A 20,278-nucleotide genomic window follows, 5' to 3' on the forward strand; every position below is an offset into this window, starting at 1 on the left:
GAGTCGGGTTCTGATGGACATCAAGGGATTAGTGGTTCTACGGTTCTGATGGACATCAAGGGATTAGTGGTTCTACGGTTCTGATGGACATCAAGGGATTAGTGGTTCTACGGTTCTGATGGACATCAAGGGATTAGTGGTTCTACGGTTCTGATGGACATCAAGGGATTAGTGGTTCTACGGTTCTGATGGACATCAAGGGATTAGTGGTTCTACGGTTCTGATGGACATCAAGGGATTTGATGAAGGAGCCTCCAGATGATGTCATCCACAGATATGGGTCAGATAGGAGCGGGAGGGAACGGGGGAGGAGGAGGTGTGGAGGTAAAGATAAATGAGACAGGCAAGAAGGTGTGGGGGTTGGGGGGAGGGGGGACGGAAATGAAGGGGAGGAAGAAATAAGAGAAAAGGAAAATATGAGTGATGAAGAAACGAGAGGATGGAAACTGACGTCTATAAATAATGTTGGAGGACAGGAGGAGAACAGCGTGGGGTGGATGAGTACACAGGGAGAGGAGGAGGAGGTAAACAGATGGAGGAGGAGGAGAGGAGGAAGAGGTAAACAGATGGAGAGGAGGAGGTAAACAGATGAAGAGGAGGAGGAGGTAAACAAATGGAGGAGGATGAGAGGAAGAGGAGGAGGAGTAGAGGAGGAAGAGGTAAACAGATGGAGAGGAGGAGGAGGTAAACAGATGAAGATGAGGAGAGGAAGAGGAGGAGGAAAGGAGGAAGAGGTAAACACATGAAGAGAAGGAGGAGAGGAGGAGGAGGTAAACAGATGGAGGAGGAGAGGAAGAGGAGGTAAACAGATGAAGAGGAGGAAGAGGTAAACAGATGAAGGAGGAGAGGAAGAAGAGGAGTAGAGAAGGAGGAGGCAAACAGATGAAGAGGAGGAGGGGCGGAGGAGGTAGGAGGAGAGGAGAGGAGAGGAGAGGAGAGAAGAGGAGAGGAGGAGGAGGAGGAGGAGGAGGAGGAGGAGGAGGAGGAGGAAGAGTTTGGCTGTGCTTCATAAATATCAGAGGTTCATTTTATCTCTGCTCCACATTGAATAACAAAGACGTGATACTGTAAAATCTTTGTAGGTTAAATAATGTTTTTTATGATGCATTTTGTAACAAACACTTGTTTTTAACACACTAAACAACACTTGTTAATAAACTAAACAACACTTGTTTACACATTTGTTAGTCTTTTAGATGTCGTAGTTTTACTGCATGAAGGAATGATGCAAAAGAAGATGTGACCGTGTGAATGAGGATGACAGACATGAGAGCTCTTAAAATGAGGTAAACAACAGGAAATGACATGAGAGCAACACTTTAGGTTACAGAGGTAACCCCGGCTCTCTGAAGAACGAGGCATCTCACTGCAGGGTTCTCAGAAGTGAGACAGCCCTACGCCAACCCAGTGGCTAGTAACCGTGACGACTGCATCAAAGGGAGGGGCGTCTCCGTCTACACGAAGGGAGCGATGCAGCATCACCGGCTGGACGAGGCCTCGGCGCTACCTCCTCGTCTCCCGGAGAGATGCCGAGTCAGCAGAACAGAAGTGATACAGGTTTTCTGGATCTCTGAGACACTGAACTCCTCCGAACCAAACAGCAGCCTGAACCCATCGATCCAAACTATCAGAGGCTCTGGTAGTCACGCTGCTTCACAACAGCACTGAGACTGCTGGACAGACAGCATTTCCACCATCCACCGGTTTGGTCCTTTTCCTTTATTTTTGCTGTATGTAAATGCTGAATTTACTGAGATATGAAATGGCTTTTTTCCTTGTTTTTTTTTTTTTAACTCAAGGCATTTACAGTATTGTAAACAACATTATGTTCTATTTTCTGATGCAGCGTGCGACGACCGCTTAGTTGTGGTTTAATCCTGTTAGAGGTGAATGTTGGAGGAGTCCCAGGTTTTGAAAACGGGGTTTTGTGTTTACAGTTGTGAGAAACGGGTGAAAGGTGTCGTAGCGATGGTGAAGAAGTGTAACTGAGAGCTTCAGATCATCACGTGATGACGTTTTACCTGTGCCCATCCCGCTCAGCACGGCTCCGTCGCTGACCCCCGAAGCGTTGGTGTTGTTGGTGGGAGCGTTGTGGGGCGCCAGGCTGGGTAGAAACAGGCACCTGCACAGCACAACACAGGGAAGATTAACAGCTGTTATCTGGGAGAACAGACACACAACACGCTGTCGGCCGACGCATGCAGCTGCTGCAGGAGAGGGTTAGTGTTCGCTGAATCACATTCAGCCTCCATCCTGCAGATAAACTATTAAACTTCCAGTATGGAGATTCACACGCTGCAGGACTCAGGCTCGGCGTGATAATATGGAGATCTGGGCTGCCTAATACTCAGGATTAACCATGTATGAGAGGAGGAAGGAGGTGGGATGAAAGCACAGTCACACTCCGTCTTCACAACCAATCTGCTCACACCGAGTTACATCTTCTTACACTGGAGCTCAGGTTGGAGCTGATGGGGATGATAACATCCCAATTAAAATACAGAAAGACAGACTGACGGCTGCAGAGGGAGATCACGTATAAAAGGCTGCAGCAGGCTGAACTCCGTCCTCTGCTGCTTCAAGGACGTACAAAGACGGCAACCGTTCCAGAAAACTACAAATACTTGTGTCAGTGAGCGGTTGTTTCTGACTCACTGCTGTTCTGCTCTCTGATCATCCTGAAGCAGCTCTGAGGTTTGGCCTTTTATTTCTTTGTGAACGGACCTATGAAGACCTGTTAGTGTGTGAAGACACTGGAGCTCCAGCTGCACCGCAGGAGAACCTCACTGACTGCAGGAGAACCTCACTGACCGCTGGAGAACCTCACTGACTGCTGGAGAACCTCACTGACCGCAGGAGAACCTCCCTGACCGCAGGAGAACCTCACTGACCGCTGGAGAGCCTCACTGACCGCAGGAGAACCTCCCTGACCGCAGGAGAACCTCCCTGACTGCAGGAGAACCTCACTGACCGCTGGAGAACCGGACGGACCGCTGACGACAGCTAGAAGACTAAATCACTGTCACTGAATATCTGCATGAAAACAATATGAGCATCAATGCAGCTTTTCCTCCCATATTAATGCAGCTCAGACCAACTCACTGCAGCACTCCTTCAAACTTTATAGGATTCTCTCCAACAAACCAAACTGCAGCAACAACTCAACTCCAATCAGAGGAAATGGTCGTAATCCAAACAGCAAAAACGATTCTTCTTCTGTCGGTAACTCAGACAGCAGATCATCAAAACACACATATCGAGTGGTGAAACAATAAAGCAGCTAACTGAAGAAATCAACAATCTGCTGCTTGATTCTCTCAAATACAAAGGCCGGTGTTGCTTTATATTTATGTTTGTGATTTTATGACTAATGAAGGTGTGTGCTGCAGAGGAACAACGTCAATTCCTTTTATTTATTAACAATAAGAAAAAGAAAAATACATTTCCAGCCAACTTGTTTAAAAGGCAAAATTCTCAGTAATAGTTTCCAGCCTTGTCCCTTGTGTTCAGAGATTTCTCCAGATTCTCTGAATCTTTTAATGATATTATGAACCGTAGACGATGAAATCCACTAATTCTTTGTAGTTTTACGTTGAGGAACATTATTCTTAGATTGTTGAACTATTTTCCAACACAGTCTTTCAGAGTGGTGAACCTCTCTCCATCTTCACTGCTGAGAGACTCTGCCTCTCTGAAATCATCTTTTATACCCAATCATATTACTGATCTGTTGCCATGGTAACCTCAGTAGTTGTTAGATGTTCCACCAGGTGTTTTCTTTTTTTGCATTACACAACTGTTCCAGTCTTTTGTTGATCCTGTCACAACTTTATAGACGTGTTGCTGCCTTCAAATTCAAAATGAGCCGATGTTTTTCATAAAACAATCAAATGTTTTTTCAATTAAATGAGTTTATGAGATGTGTACATCACTGCATTCTGTTTTTATTTACATTTTACACAGCGTCCCATCTTTTTTAGAAACAGGTTGTATTTGAGGATCACAGGTAACTTATTTTTACTACAAGATCTTTTTTTAGCTCCTTTGACCAAGAATGACCTCATTTTTTTCTTCCTGTTTTTCCACCTGGACAGGAAGGTCATAGGTCGCAGCGAGCTGCAGGACAGCTGGCAGATTCAATGAAATGTTCGAGGACAATTCTCAAGGACGGACGCTGTTTAAGAGTCCGTCTGTCACACTAACGAGCTGAAGAACCGCACATATGCTGTCGTTCCCCCGTTACTCTCCTTCATCAGGTTCAACTACACATAAAACACACTGCAGCCGTTTCACCAGCTCATAATGCTCATTTTCATTTTTAAATAATTCTTAAAAAAAACTCCTCCCCCATCCTCCCACACAGGAGAGCATCTGCCTCCCCCTGTGAGGTGGCTGGCTGAGTGTGTGTGAACATGTCCTGCATGATAGAAGTGTGCTTTGAGCATGTGTGTGTGTGTGTGTGTGTGTGTGTGTGTGTGTGTGTGTGTGTGTGTGTGTGTGTGTGTGTGTGTGTGTGTGTGTGTGTGTGTGTGTGTGTGTGTGGACAGGAGTGCCTGTGTGCGTGATTCCTAAGCATCAAGCATCAATATTTCATGTAGACAGATGGGAGAAAAAGGAGGGGCTCTGTGTGTGTGTGTGTGTGTGTGTGTGTGTGTGTGTGTGTGTGTGTGTGTGTGTGTGTGTGTGTGTGTGTGTGTGTGTGTGTGTGTGTGTGTGTGGAGCAGAAAGTGGGCCAGCGCCTCGTTGCCAGTCTGCTTCTCTGCGTTTCCAGGAGAACCTCCATGTTCTATTCTGCTGTGACGAGTCCGCTCACTTCTTAAGAGGAAAGATCCGGTGAACCAGGAAGTGACATCACTGGGAGGGGGAGGGGTTTATAAAAGATGCTGTTTGATCCTGATCATCTGAAGATGTTTTGACTCGTATTAGAGTCTGGATGAATTCCAGCATTTATTAAACTGAACGTTACATTTTGATAAACATCTTGAGAACTTTATGACCTGAGCTCCAAGAGGGAACCTGGGACCCCATAATCCATAATCCATGTAGATTCTATTGTAATCTTTAGTATCAGAACAAAGAGAACCAGAGATCTGAGAGGACAGAACCACACGACGGGTCACGTAAGTCAGCGGCGTAAGAGATGGATCAACATAATCTGTATAGAACCAATAGAACCTTCAATAGAACCAATCTAACAGTAATGATATATTAATATGAACCAGCTGTAACACAGCAGCAGTTTAATCAGTTTTATTTAACACCTCCCAACTATTGTACTGTTATACTACACTATACTATACTGCACTGTTATACTACACTATACTGTACTGTTATAATACACTATACTGCACTGTTATACTACACTATACTATACTGTACTGTTATACTACACTATACTATACTGCACTGTTATACTACACTATACTGTACTGCACTGTTATACTACACTATACTATACTGCACTGTTATACTACACTATACTATACTGTACTGTTATACTACACTATACTATACTGCACTGTTATACTACACTATACTGCACTGTTATAATACACTATACTACACTATACTGTACTGTACTGTTATACTACACTATACTATACTGTACTGTTATACTACACTATACTGTACTGCACTGTTATAATACACTATACTATACTGTACTGTTATACTACACTATACTGCACTGTTATAATACACTATACTATACTGTACTGTTGTACTACACTATACTATACTGTACTGTTATACTACACTATACTATACTGTACTGTTATAATACACTATACTACACTGTACTGTTATACTACACTATACTATACTGTACTGTTATACTACACTATACTGTACTGCACTGTTATACTACACTATACTATACTGTACTGTTATACTACACTATACTGTACTGCGCTGTTATAATACACTATACTATACTGTACTGTTGTACTACACTATACTATACTGTACTGTTATACTACACTATACTATACTGTTATAATACACTATACTACACTGTACTGTTATACTACACTATACTATACTGTACTGTTATACTACACCATACTATACTGTACTGTTATACTACACCATACTATATTGTTATACTACACTATACTGCACTGTTATACTACACTATACTATACTGTACTGTTATACTACACTATACTATACTGCACTGTTATACTACACTATGCTATACTGCACTGTTATACTACACTATGCTATACTGCACTGTTATACTACACCATACTATACTGTACTGTTATACTACACCATACTATACTGTTATACTACACCATGCTATACTATACTGTTATACTACACCATGCTATACTGTTATACTACACTATACTATACTGCACTGTTATACTACACTATACTACACTGTACTGTTATAATACACTATACTATACTGTACTGTTATACTACACTATACTATACTGTACTGTTATACTACACTACACTATACTATACTATACTGTTATACTACACCATACTATACTGTATTGTTATACTACACCATACTATACTGTTATACTACACCATGCTATACTATACTGTTATACTACACCATGCTATACTGTTATACTACACTATACTATACTGCACTGTTATACTACACTATACTACACTGTACTGTTATAATACACTATACTACACTGTACTGTTATACTACACTATACTATACTATACTGTACTGTTATACTACACCATACTATACTGTTATACTACACTATACTATACTGCACTGTTATACTACACTATGCTATACTGCAGTTATACTACACTATACTATACTGTTATACTACACTATACTATACTGCACTGTTATACTACACCATACTATACTGTACTGTTATACTACACCATACTATACTGTTATACTACACTATACTATACTGCACTGTTATACTACAGTATACTGCACTGTTATACTACACTACACTATACTGCAGTTATACTACACTATACTATACTGCACTGTTATACTACAATTTTCTAAAGCCAGGTTATTTCAAAGGTTAAAATTAAGGCTAAGTGATTTTAGCATATCATTTGAGCAACTTTTACAGTGTCCACTGCAAGAAAGGGTTAGAAATGAGCAGGTGTTCAGGGCTCTTCTATAATGGCAGTTTCAGGTCACCACAAGAAAAAACCTTTAGCAGCTAAACTGGCATAAACATGAACAATGACCTTCAGCCAGTTGTCTCCTGTTTTCCTCAAACATGGATCCTTACAAATATTCATGAGGAACAAACCAAGTCTCTCTTAACAGTTGTTTTCTGTGTGTCAGTGTAACATGTGTGCGTTTGTCATGTGTGTCTTCATACAGAAGTGCTGGGAGCAAACCGCCAAGGTCACATCCCACACAGCATCTTTTCCTCTGACCCCTACACCACCGCGCCCCCCACATCCAGCAGGGCCCTCCGGGGGCAGCAGAGCCTGTCAGAGCCGCACAAAGAACCACATAAAAGGCGGAAAACAAGCCTATTTGTATGCGCAGCTCCACAACTGGAGGCATATAACAGTCTCCTGCTGAGACAATTGCAGGTTAAAAACACAGCCTGTTTCATGGCAGGAAGGAAATAAGGTGGGAGTCACCGGAGAAGAGAATCGATCCGCTCTGAGATTTACAGAAAAGAGGTTTGCAGAAGAATGGACACCATCTGTTAGTCATGCAGCACTTAATAAAAGACTGGTCTGTTATTGGAGATCTGAGGGAAACATGGATTATTGATGAATATTTCTCATTTTAAAAGCGACATGAGAATTGGCAAACGAGCATGTTTCATTTCATGTGGACTCGGACTCGATGCTCACATCACGCCTGTTTCCAGGAGGCTGATAGACCGACTGCAGGCCACCTGCAGCAGCTAAAGGACCACACGGTTTCCGTGACGTTAGTGGAGGCCCAACCAGAAGGAGAGCCGAGTATCAGCTGAATGTCAGTTAACCACAACAACTACTTTGTTCTGGAGCTGTTCGGCTGTTTGGAGTATTTTGCACCCATAAAAAAAAGGCAACAAATGCAGTTCTGAAGTGTGTTGCAGCTGATATTATAAATAATTTCATCAACCATTCGACATGCAGCTCAGCGTGTGACATCACACGCTGATGTAGCGGGAGGAATGTAAACAGGAAGTGCCCCGCCTCCTTTCTCTGTTACTTCATGAATATTACTGGTGTTCGTGCTGACTGACCCGAAGCCCTCCAGCGACGTGTCGAACTCCACGAACGCAGGCGTGACGGCCGATCCGTGCAGGCGGATGTCGTGGGGTGTTGTCATGGAGACCAGGCACTTGACCCGGGTGAGGGGCACGGTGCTGCCCTCGGCGGAGCGCACCAGGCTGCGGCTGATGCGGTACTGGCCGTTGTCCTCGGCCGGCGTGGCGAAAACACTGTCGGGGCCGAAGCCCTCCATGGACGTCGTCATGCTGTCTGTGGAGTCAGAGAGAAACGGGGGAGTTAAAGAGGCGGAGCCACACTGATGACATCATCATCCAACATCCAGACATCCGGTGAAGTCTGGGGAGGTGCAGCTGTGGTTAGTCGGCCGTCTCACTTAAAAACAAATACAGGAAGGCAAACTTGTGTAAAAGTTTGTTCATTCTTCTGAACTTTTTAAACTCCTTTGACTTTAACGGACTCTTTTGGACTCGGGTCAGGAAACGTCATTGTTGTGGTAACTCCAATCAACCAGGAGCTCCTCTGAGGAAGCAAACGTCCTGCAGGCAGTCGGACTTCAGTCGCAGAACTAAAAATCCACCATCAACTTTAACATCACTCAGGATCTTTGTTTACGTCTTCATATCATGTTGTTCGTGCAAGTCGGTTCAAAATATGTCAGAAGTTTATCCGTAAAGAAGATTCCTACCAAATGGGATGTTCCTGAGATCTGAATAAACCTTTGCTACAATTAGTTTTATATTTTACATTTTTTAAGTTCATGAAATAAAATGTGTACATTAAAATGTGCAGTCTATTTAGGTTTATCATTGGTCATATTTGATGCTTCACTTCAAAAATCAGCAGCATAAGATGCTTAAATGTTTCTATACAAGTCTACAATCTAAAAAAAAAACCTGAACATGAAAAAGGTTTTTCTCAATGTGAAGTTATTTCCACTCAGATTAAAGTCTGTAGTTCAACAGAGCGTTTTTAACCTTCCTGCCTGCTGTGGTGACGTGCAGCTGGTTTTATCTCCCATCCGGAGATTAGCTGCAGTTTCTCTCCACTTGTATTTTCAGCTAAAGTCAAGTGACACAGCGAACATCCCTTGAATTCCTTGAATTTACAAAACACCAATGAATGCAGAATAACTCTGAGGGGTGAACTGACTGGACATCTGCCAAACATCTCCCTCACTGAGCCGATGCTCAGCTCGTCCACTGATAACGCCTGCAGCGCCTCACTGGGATCACGTTACACACCAGCAGCTTCTTCTTCCTCATCATACATCTCCTATGTTCTCATCTTCAAGAGTACAAATGTTTTAGATGCATCACAAGCTGCATTGTTTTTATCAGATATTATTCCAGATTTCTGTGGCTGGTCACATATGAAACATAAATCCATGAATGTGTTCCTTCCAAACATTTTACAGACAGTTTTAGTTTCAGACCTGAAGAGGCCTCAACATGGATTAATTTCACTGTTCCAGAGTCAGCAGCATGAGAGCAGCCATCAGCAGCAGCTAATAAAGCTTCTCCAGACACAGAGAGCTTTATGTGTTGGAACAGCAGCGGCTTGTACAGAGCAGTAATTAGTAGAGACTTAATATCTGTTCTCAGCTGGGAGGAGACGCAATCAGCAATTAAGACCTGCAGCTGCCAATAGAAACAAACTATTAGCAGCAGATTCAGCGTGACGAGTCGATCTGTGTTTAAACAGGCTGCACATCATTTCATACAGAGGACAACGAGACTGGACGCAGATCGACTTCATCTGCACCTCATTGACCTTCATGTTAAATGTCTGTATATTTTACATCCCATCTCTCAACTCTAAGAAACAAACCAGCGTCTCAGGCTGTTCAGTTTACGATCGTCTGAGACGCTCTGAGAGTGTTTCCGTCCCCGAGCCGCTACGAGTGATTTCCTCCGAAACTAAAGGGCAGTGGAGGCTCTTCCTGTCCGACCTCGTCTCTTCCTGTCCGACCTCGTCTCTTCCTGTCCGACCTTGTCTCTTCCTGTCCGACCTCATCTCTGTGAACTCGCAGCCAGCGAGAGGAGCAAAACTGATGCTTGTTTCTTCTTTTCAAGCTTTTAGCGCAGACTGAGAGTTTCTTCCCGGAGGATGCGGGTATCTCTGAGGCTCCCAGATGACATCATCATGTCATAACTGCAGTTCAATTCACAGCTGTTAGAAAGTGACTGTTTCACATGAGGACACAGCGTCCTGCTCAGATACATCTTATTAACATGTTAGTAACACGTTAATAACATGTTAATAACATGTTAATAAAAAACAAATGTTTGGAGATGTTTCAAAGTAACTTGTAATAAAAATGAGCTGTTTTAGTACTGAGGTCCTGCAGCTACATAAGAATAATTGCTCAAGCTTCTATTGGTGCAACAATAATTAAAAAAAAAAACGATATTATTAATATTCACTGAAATATGAAACATGTACCAGGGAGGTTTCATATACACTCTGATCATATGGATTTCCCCCCCATTTTCATCATAACACCGTTATTTAAAAGACATTTTAATGAAATAAAGTTGATCATTTATCATAAGACCCCAGAAAGCCAGTGAGGGTCTTACTTCTCATCTCGGCGTCGTAGCTCAGAGAGCTGGGTTTGTGGACTCGGTACTGTTTCAGCAGCTTCTTGTCCCAGGCGCCGCAGTTCAGAGGGTTTCCAAGACGCAGGAACTCCCTGAAGGAGAGACGAGCAGGACGTCAAGACAGGAATATATATCAATATATAATATTATATATAATAATATCGAACAAGAAAACAACCAGACAAGACGTGTTTCAGTGTTAAACGTTACTGCACCAGCTTCATGAGAGAATATTTCCCCATATTTACAGTTAAATGCCTTCTGATTGTTTCATCAGCATCAGAGAAGAGGAGGAGGAATTCAGCCAAGTCTTTACCCACCAATCAACCAACTCACAGCATGTAGAAACTAAAAAAGCAAATCATCCACAGTTCAAATGTCAAATTTGAGGGGGAGGGGAGAGAAGGAAGACGGATATGTTTACCTCCAGTACAATTATGAGGGTAGAGAATATGATCCGAAGTATTTACATACAGTATGAATATGTAATACAAGTGAAATGAACCCTGCCTGCATATAATATATACATATATATAAACCTCCTCGACCCGCTGACTGACATGAACATACTGAAACACAAGGACCTGGGAGATGTGATGCTTCCACGGGATTCAGACAGGAAACAAATATTTGTTTTATCAAATCCTGCTGTTTAAAAAATAATAATCCAGAAACACCATTAATCAAAAACCCAACATCAGCAGTAAAACCTGTCCATGAGGACCTGGTGTCATTGGGTGGTGCTCGAGGTACCTGAGGGCCATGGGCTGCAGCGCCTGCGAGGCCAGCCTCTCGAACATCCTCTGCAGCGGCGGGTGCAGCGGGTGGTCTTCGTCGCCGAGCGCCTGACTGCAGCGCTGCAGCAGCCGCTGATGGAGGCAGGCCTCACAGAGCACCTGCTGGTTCCTCTCACTGTTCACCAGGAGCTGCAGGATGTTGGCCACAGCCAGCTGCAGGTCCAGGGCATGCTGGGAGGACACAGGAGGAGGAGGGAGGGGGTGAGGTGGTAGTTCACACCATGAGAAGACACTACTTCCTGAAAAACACGGTAGCTGTCTGTCTAACATCTCTGGTCGTATAAGACGAAAAACCACACCGGAGCGTAACCAAACAAATACCTGTCCAATAAAACTGGGATGCTGTGGACAATTTAAAAAAAGAATGTGATGATTTGCAAATTATTTAAACCCGTATTCAATTGAAAAGACAACATATCAAAAGTTTAAACTGAGAAATTGTATTGTTTTATTAAAACTATCTTCTCATTTTGAATGTGATGTCAGCAACACGTCTCTATAAGTTGTTCCAGGATCATGTTCACCACTGAGCTGCATCACCTCTTCTTTTAACAACACTCTGGAAACCTTTGGGAACTGAGGAGACTAGTTTCTGGAGTTTAGAAAAGGAAATGTTTTTTGTTTACTTTTCACTGATAACAAGCTGGATGGTCCCTCTCCTCTTTAACCTGGAGGATGCAGCGTCCATGATTTCCAAACAGAATCTCAGATTGTGATCCATCAGACCTCAGGACAGCTGTCCACTTCACCTCAGTCCATCTTCAATGATCTCGGTCCAGAGAAGGCGGCGGTGTTTCTGGATCATGTTTCTATCTGGTTTCTTCTTTGGAGAGTTTTAACATCATTTGTGGACGCAGCGATGAACTGTGTTCACAGACGATGGTTTTCACAAGTGTTCCTGAGCCCATGCAGTGATTTCCACTCCAGAATAGTGTGTTTTTAATGCAGTGCTGCCTGAGGGCCCGAAGATCACCACCATCCAATATTGGTTTCCAGCCTTGTCCCTTGTGTTCAGGGATTTCTCCAGATTCTCTGAATCTTTTAATGATATTATGAACCGTAGATGATGAAATCTGTTGCCATTGTAACCTCATTAGTTGTCAGATGTTCCATCAGTTGTTTTTTTTTAATCTTTATGCAACTTTTCCATCTTTTGTTGATGCTGTCACAACTTGTTAGAGACGTTTTGCTGCCATCAAATTCAAAATGAACAGATATTTTTATAAAACAATACAAAATTTACATTACAACATTTGATATGTTGTCTTTGGTATATTTTCAATTAAATATGGGTTTAAATGATTTGGAAAATATTGCATTGTTTTGATTTTTTTACATTTTACACTGCGTCCCAGCTTTTCTTCAGGTAAATACAAACAAACTTCTTTGGGCTGAAATCAGACACGTTTCATATAATAAAATCTGGTTCTGTGCAGACATGTTCTGTATCTAACTGAAACCAGCTGTTGGCCTCCCTCCGACCCTTTGACCATCTTGAACAAGAAGTGTGTTTCCCTCCTGTGTTTCCTCACCTCGGGCTGGCTGTCAGACGAAACGGAGGGCAGCAGGTCCAGGATGGCCAGGACGGCCCCCGGGTGGATGACCACCATGTCGGATGACGAGGAAGAGGAGGAGGGGTGGGTGGGGTTAGCGAGGTGGAGCTTCAGGTCCGTCAGGGCTTTGACGGGGGCCGGGGGGCCCGACGTGCCGTAGTATCCTTGTCTGGGAGCAGAGAGAGGCGAGTCAAACACATCTCACGCTGAGAACTTCACAGGAAACAAAGATCACAAACACACATGAAGGGAAGGAGTCGAAGTAAAACAACTCTCATGTGGAAATGTAAAAAGTCTGTTTTTCTTTTCATGAATGAATCTGAAGGTTTAACAGTTAATTATTAATTAAAACAACATGTTAGTCAGGTCTGAGGTTTGACATCATCACAGAGAGACGTGGATGTTTGTTTTCTCTATCTGAGATGTTTTAAAGTTGCTCTCCTGAAAATGAGCTGACACTCAGAGTCTTCCAGAGAACAGGATCAATACTTTATTTAACATGAGTCAGCAGTCACACTTCAGAGATCAGATAGTTTTGTCTCTGCAGAGCGCTGCTGCAGCCTGCAGGCGGCCAGTTAGACACAACAGGCAGATTAGAGAGAGGCTGAGTCAGCAGAAAGGAAACTACCTGCTCTGTTCATGTGTTTGTCTTAAATTATTATCTGCTGATCCAGAAGAGTTTCCTTTTGTTTGTCTGTTCGTGGTTTCCTGTTTTGGTTAGAAACATCTACAGATTTAAACCAACTCCAGCTGTCATGGAGGTCAGAGTTCAAAGGATGAACAGGAAACAGAGCAGCTGCAGAAAAACACCCGATCCTGAACACACCATGAACGTGATGAATCTGAGCTCTGGGAAAACGTCGACCCGTGTGATGAGGGGCGGAGCATGAACCAAGCGCCAACTATCAGTGACGTCAACCTGACTGCACCACAGGCCTGTCAATCAAACAGACACGCCCCCAAAAACAGGTCTTCTTGAATCTTCTTTTCTAATGAATGAGGGATTATTTTCAGATGGACCTCCAGAAAACTAAGAAGAAGGAGTGACTTTAGCTAACAACACCGAGATAACTGATGGACACATTTTATTCACTTTGGATTTGATGAGAGAAGTTGAATGGGAGTCTATGGAGCCGGAGGCTTTTTGGAGCCGACCTCTAGTGGCACTCGCTGGTATTGCAGCTGAAGACACTTCTGGATCAGAACCATTTTACAGACCTGGAAGTTATGAACACTTTTATAAACAGTCTGTGTTATGAACTTTTATGAACTCTCATTGTACCAGATGACTTCACAACCAGAGTTTTTACTATTTATCTCTCATTACTGCCATGTTCCCTTTTAACAGGAAGCAGTGTTTTTCTGAAATCTAAAAGACCACACACTGACTGTGTTAATAAAAAACAGTATCCATGATTCAGCTGGCTCAGTGTCAGCTGAGGAAATATCCCAGCATGCAACACTGGCACAGCCTGGCTTTCTTTTTTTTAGGCTAAAAATCTTTCACTGCGTCACAAACATGATGATGACATCACTGACTGCTGAAAGTAACTCCGACTGTTTCCTGTTAGCTCGCTGCAGACGTTTGGAGCTGCTGAATATCATTTGGAAAGAGAAGAAGAAGGTTTTTATTGCAGTAAAACCAGCATCCAACTCTCCTGAACTGAGTCTGACAGTAGACTGTTTTCAACAAACTGCTTTTTAAAACCAATGTCGATAATGGAGGAAACACAGAAGGGCGTTTAATGAAACACAAACAAGGTCGAGAGCCCATCGTTAGTCTGACTCATGAATATTTAGTGTTGGAAATCATCCACGACGGGGGGAGGGGGATCTTCATCTTCACAGCTCCTACAGCTCACTGAGCAAGAGCACTTTTAAAATGTCCAAACCATTTTTATCTTTTGTAAATGAACTTTAAACAGTAGCAGAGAAAAGAGAAGAAGGATGGAGGTGATGAGAAGACGAAGAGACACTTTAAGAAGTGAAATATAAAAGAAACAGTCGTAACTCGTATTGTCTCTAATTTACAGAGTAAATAATGTTGAGGAGGAACAGATGGAGGTGTCTGTACATAACATGTTCATCATGTTCATGTGAGTTAACATCAGCTGACAGATGGAACAACAGAACCTTTCATGTTTGATTTCATCTACAGGTTTGATCCTGAAACACATCTGGATCTCTGAGGGACACTTAAAGGACCAGGAGTCATCAGACTGAACTGAAGGGGAGGATGATGAAGAGGGAGGGATGAAGGTGAGGATGATGAAGAGGGAGGAATGAAGGTGAGGATGATGATGAGGGAGGGATGAAGGTGAGGATAGTAGCAGAGCTGTAGCTACCTCTTCCTGGCGAGTGCCGGTGTCCCCCACGGGGAGGGCAGCGAGGTCTCATGAGTCAGGCAGGGAGGGACCTGCTCCGCACGGCTGATGGGCATCACGCACACACACACACACACACACACACACACACACACACACACACACACACACACACACACACACAGAGACAGACACATAAAAACACACACAGAAAGACACATTCACACAAAAACATGAACCCAAAAACAAAGAAACAGGTGTGCAAGAACATGTACATAAACACACAAAAAGAAACAACACACACAAAGACACACACACACACACACACACACACACACACACACACAGCCGTGTGGATGGGTCAGATGGAGGAAGAACAGCCAGGCGGTGTCAGAAGGTTAGAGGAAGAGGAAGAGAAGAAAGAAGCTGTTAGCGGAAGCAACAGAGGAAACACGACCAGAGCTCCAGTCAGGGTTCAAAAGTCAAACTCTGACTTTCATGCCCTGATATTCCCCGACATGCCCTGACATTCTCTGATATTCCTTGATATTCCCTGATATTCCTTGATATTCCCTGATATTCCCTGATATTCCTTGATATTCCTTGATATTCTCTGATATTCCTTGATATTCCTTGATATTCTGTGATATTCCTTGATATTCCCTGATATTCCTTGATATTCCCTGATATTCCTTGATATTCCCTGATATTCCCTGATATTCCTTGATATTCTGATATTCCTTGATATTCTCTGATATTCCTTGATATTCCCTGATATTCCTTGATATTCTCTGATATTCCTTGATATTCCCTGATATTCCTTGATATTCCCTGATATTCCTTGATATTCCCTGATATTCCTTGATATTCCCTGATATTCCTTGATATTCCCTGATATTCCTTGACGTTCCCTGATATTCCATGATGTTTCCAGATGTTCCTTGATATTCTCTGATATTGCCTGATGTTCCCTGATATTCCCTGATGTTCCCTGATATTCATTGATATCCCCTGGTATTCCTTGACATTCCCTAATATTCCTTGACATTCCCTAATATTCCTTGATATTCTCTGATGTTCCCTGACATTCTCTGATATCCCATGATATTGCCTGACGTTCCGAGATATACCATGATGTTCCTTGATATTACCTGACATACCTTGATATTGCCTCATGTTCCCTTACATTCCCTAATATCCCTCGACATTCCCTGATATTCCTTGATATTCTCTGATGTTCCCTGACATTCTCTGATATCCCATGATATTGCCTGACATTCCTTGATATTCCCTGATATTGCCTGATGTTCCCTGATATTCCTTGACATGCCCTGATGTTATTTGATATTCCCTGACATTCCTTGATATTCACTGATATTCCTTGATGTTCACTGATATTCCCTGAAATTCCTTGATATTCCCTGACGTTCCTTGATATTCCCTGACATTCCTTGATGTTCTTTGATATTCCCTGACATTCCTTGATATTCATTGATATTCCCTGATGTTCCCTGATATTCCTTGATGTTCACTGATATTCACTGATATTCCTTGATATTCATTGATATTCCCTGATGTTTCTTGATGTTCCCTGACATTCCTTGGTATTCACCGATATTCCTTGATGTTCACTGATATTCCTTGATGTTCACTGATATTCCCTGACATTCCTTGATATTCATTGATATTCCCTGATGTTTCTTGATGTTCCCTGACATTCCTTGATATTCCCTGGCATTCCTTGATGTTCCCTGATATTCCTTGATGTTCACTGATATTCCCTGAAATTCCTTGATATTCCCTGACGTTCCTTGATATTCCCTGACATTCCTTGATGTTCACTGATATTCCCTGACGTTCCTTGATATTCCTTGATATTCCCTGATGTTTCTTGATGTTCCCTGACATTCCTTGATGTTCCCTGATATTCCTTGATGTTCACTGATGTTCACTGATATTCCTTGATATCCACTGATATTCCTTAATGTTCACTGATATTCCTTGATATTCACTGATATTCCCTGATATTCACTAATATTCCTTGATATTCACTGATATTCCTTGATATTCCCTGACATTCCTTGATATTCACTGATATTCCCTGATATTCACTAATATTCCTTGATGTTGACTGATATCCACTGATATTCCTTAATGTTCACTGATATTCCCTGATGTTCCCTGACATTCCCTGATGTTCCCTGATATTCCCAAACACACACATGATGTCTGCATGTAGAGTGGAAACAAGCAGCAGCTCCATCCAATCAGACCTGACGTCATCACTGCTGTCACTCCATTTAATCTGCAGGATCATGTATGTTCTATTTTACACACATGCAGAAGGAAGATTGAAATTCTTCAAAATAAAACCTGACTGTTGAACTTTCCTTCAGATGAACCCATGAATTTATCCTTGAGCTGATTTCTTGATGCTTTTCTGGACTGAGTTCACTGAATTTCTGAATATCAAAAAATTAACAACTGTCCCTGAATGTGTTGCCGTGACGACAGCACTGCTGGGCTGAGCAGCTGACACAGAATATAACTGAGCTTCTTCAGCATCCTTCATGAAAATACTGGACAGATATCTTGGTTTCAATGATAATCAATAATATCTGTCACTATTAAAGATGGATGGTTGAACAGTCGTGTGGTTTCTCCTCCTGAAACACACTCAGAGGTTTCTCTGAAAAGAACACGAGAGTCCCTCAATAACCGCAGGGCCAAAAATAAACATCATATGTTTCATCAGAACATAAACATTTTAAGTATAAAATAAAATTTCGGAATAATTGAAACACTCCTCTTCAATCTGCCTCATTTTATTATATTAAAAAACAGTTGTTCTAAATGTTTTGATCAGTGAGTCACTGCATCCATCTCTCATCCTGACTGACAGCTCAGTGACGAAGGACACTGACATCATCATCATCATCAGAGATCAGATGGAGGATGATGGAATTTAATAAAGAAACTAAACTCCTGTTTGCTGCCCAATATTTACAGTTTGTAAATGACAGACATTTTCATCAAGTCCAACATGGAGGACTGAAGAAAAGGGTTCTTTAACGTCATTATTGGCACGTCAGAGATGTTTACGGACCGTCTGACCCCATCCTTGTCGGGCCAATAATGACATTAAAACACCCCATCTAATGTAATTGATTAAATATCTGTCGGTTACCATGGGAACAAAGACAAAAATGTTACTGAAGCTGGAAACATTGTGGCATTTGTCTCCATGACAACAGCTGTTACTGTGACCCTTCATTCCCAGACTCTGAATGTGTCTGTGACTCACGGACCTATCGAAGGAGTCGGTGGCCATCTTGTACAGGTAGATGAAGAGCTTGCTGCAGTGTTTGAGGGTCGGACACACGCTGTCTCCGGCGCCGCCGCCCGGAGCCGCCTCGTCCTCCAGCAGCCGCTGGAAAGGCTGCGCGTTGGACGGGAAGACGCCAGTGGGACCGAGCTTCTTGGTGTCCGAGAAACAGCCCAGCAGCCTGGAGGAGGGAAGAGGGAAGAGGGGGGTGGGGAGGATCACACCACTGACTATTACAAAGAAACATCAAGACTCGGAGGTGCTGGGGACTCTTAATCAGTCCCTCCAGGATTTGCCTATGCAAACATTGCGGAGTTTGCTTGAATTTATGTTAATTATTATGATTTCCTAGAGGGACTGAGATACAAAACAATTACTTTATCTAAAAACTCTTCTTGTTTTTATTGAATTAAACCTCGGAAGTGTAATTTAGTGGAAAAAAGTGAGTCAGCCTTCATGTTAAACACTCACCTCTGACTTCCACTAATAATACACTGATCTTTAATCATCTGTTCAGAAAAGCAGGAAATAAAGCATGTATGTAAAGCATGTAAAGTATGAAATGGAATCTGCAGATTTAAACACGACGGGTCATGACGGGTCACACGACGGGTCATGATGGGTCACACGACAGGTCACACAACGGGTCACACGACGGGTCATGACGGGTCACGACGGGTCATGACGGGTCACACGACGGGTCATGACGGGTCACACGACGGGTCATGATGGGTCATGACGGGTCACACGACGGGTCACACGACGGGTCACGAGGCCCTCAGGTGAATCTCACCTCACGGCGTCAGCCAGCTTCTCGTACTGGATCTCGGTGCGGAAGAAGTGTGAGTTGGCGGGCTCGTAGCGCATCGCGGCGGTGAGCGTGCAGAAGACGGTCAGCAGCAGCTCGAACACCTGGTTCTGGTTGACCCGCTCCCAGCCGTGTCGCGGCGGCTGGCACAGCGAGCGCTCCATGGCAACCAGCAGCGAGGTGACGTAGACGAAGCCGCCCACTTTACGGAACACCGTCCGGGTGCGGTGACTCTCACGCAGAACCGCTAACAGAGCCTGAAGAGAAAGGATTAATTAAAAAGTGACGACAAGCTGAAATACTACAAACACATTTTCAAGCGAGTTGTGACGTTGTGTAAAATGTAAATAAACAATGCAATGATTTTCAAATCATATAAACTAATTTCAATGAAAATAGACCAAAGAAAACGTCAAAAGTTTAAACAGAAATATGTGTTTATTGAACTGTGTTCACAGACGATGGTTTTCACAAGTGTTCCTGAGCCCATGCAGTGATTTCCACTCCAGAATAGTGTGTTTTTAATGCAGTGCTGCCTGAGGGCCCGAAGATCACCACCATCCAATATTGGTTTCCAGCCTTGTCCCTTGTGTTCAGAGATTTCTCCAGATTCTCTGAATCTTTTAATGATATTATGAACCACAGACGATGAAATCCACTAATTCTTTGTAGTTTTACGTT

The 20,278-nt window shown here is 42.9% G+C and overlaps 1 protein-coding gene across 6 annotated transcripts in view; it reads right to left on the reverse strand.

Moving 5' to 3' along the window:
• wdfy3 (WD repeat and FYVE domain containing 3) overlaps nucleotides 1–20,278 on the reverse strand; it is a 110,310-nt gene that overhangs the window by 49,599 nt on the left and 40,433 nt on the right. For 5 of the 6 annotated variants that reach the window (XM_069718776.1, XM_069718774.1, XM_069718773.1 and 2 more), the window contains exons 12-19: nucleotides 19,583–19,854; nucleotides 18,773–18,970; nucleotides 15,486–15,569; nucleotides 13,120–13,309; nucleotides 11,544–11,758; nucleotides 10,770–10,882; nucleotides 8,202–8,439; nucleotides 2,022–2,122 (exon numbers count right to left, since the gene is read on the reverse strand). In XM_069718776.1, the coding sequence (XP_069574877.1) occupies nucleotides 2,022–2,122; nucleotides 8,202–8,439; nucleotides 10,770–10,882; nucleotides 11,544–11,758; nucleotides 13,120–13,309; nucleotides 15,486–15,569; nucleotides 18,773–18,970; nucleotides 19,583–19,854 (1,411 nt within the window). The remainder of the gene's footprint in view (nucleotides 1–2,021; nucleotides 2,123–8,201; nucleotides 8,440–10,769; nucleotides 10,883–11,543; nucleotides 11,759–13,119; nucleotides 13,310–15,485; nucleotides 15,570–18,772; nucleotides 18,971–19,582; nucleotides 19,855–20,278) is intronic. The other variant, XM_069718777.1, reaches the window with a different exon arrangement.

The sequence above is a fragment of the Brachyistius frenatus genome, unplaced genomic scaffold (assembly GCF_029030835.1).
Source record: "Brachyistius frenatus isolate BFR_SWC_R1_liver_20210118 unplaced genomic scaffold, ASM2903083v1 Contig_199, whole genome shotgun sequence".
NCBI lineage: Eukaryota > Metazoa > Chordata > Actinopteri > Embiotocidae > Brachyistius > Brachyistius frenatus.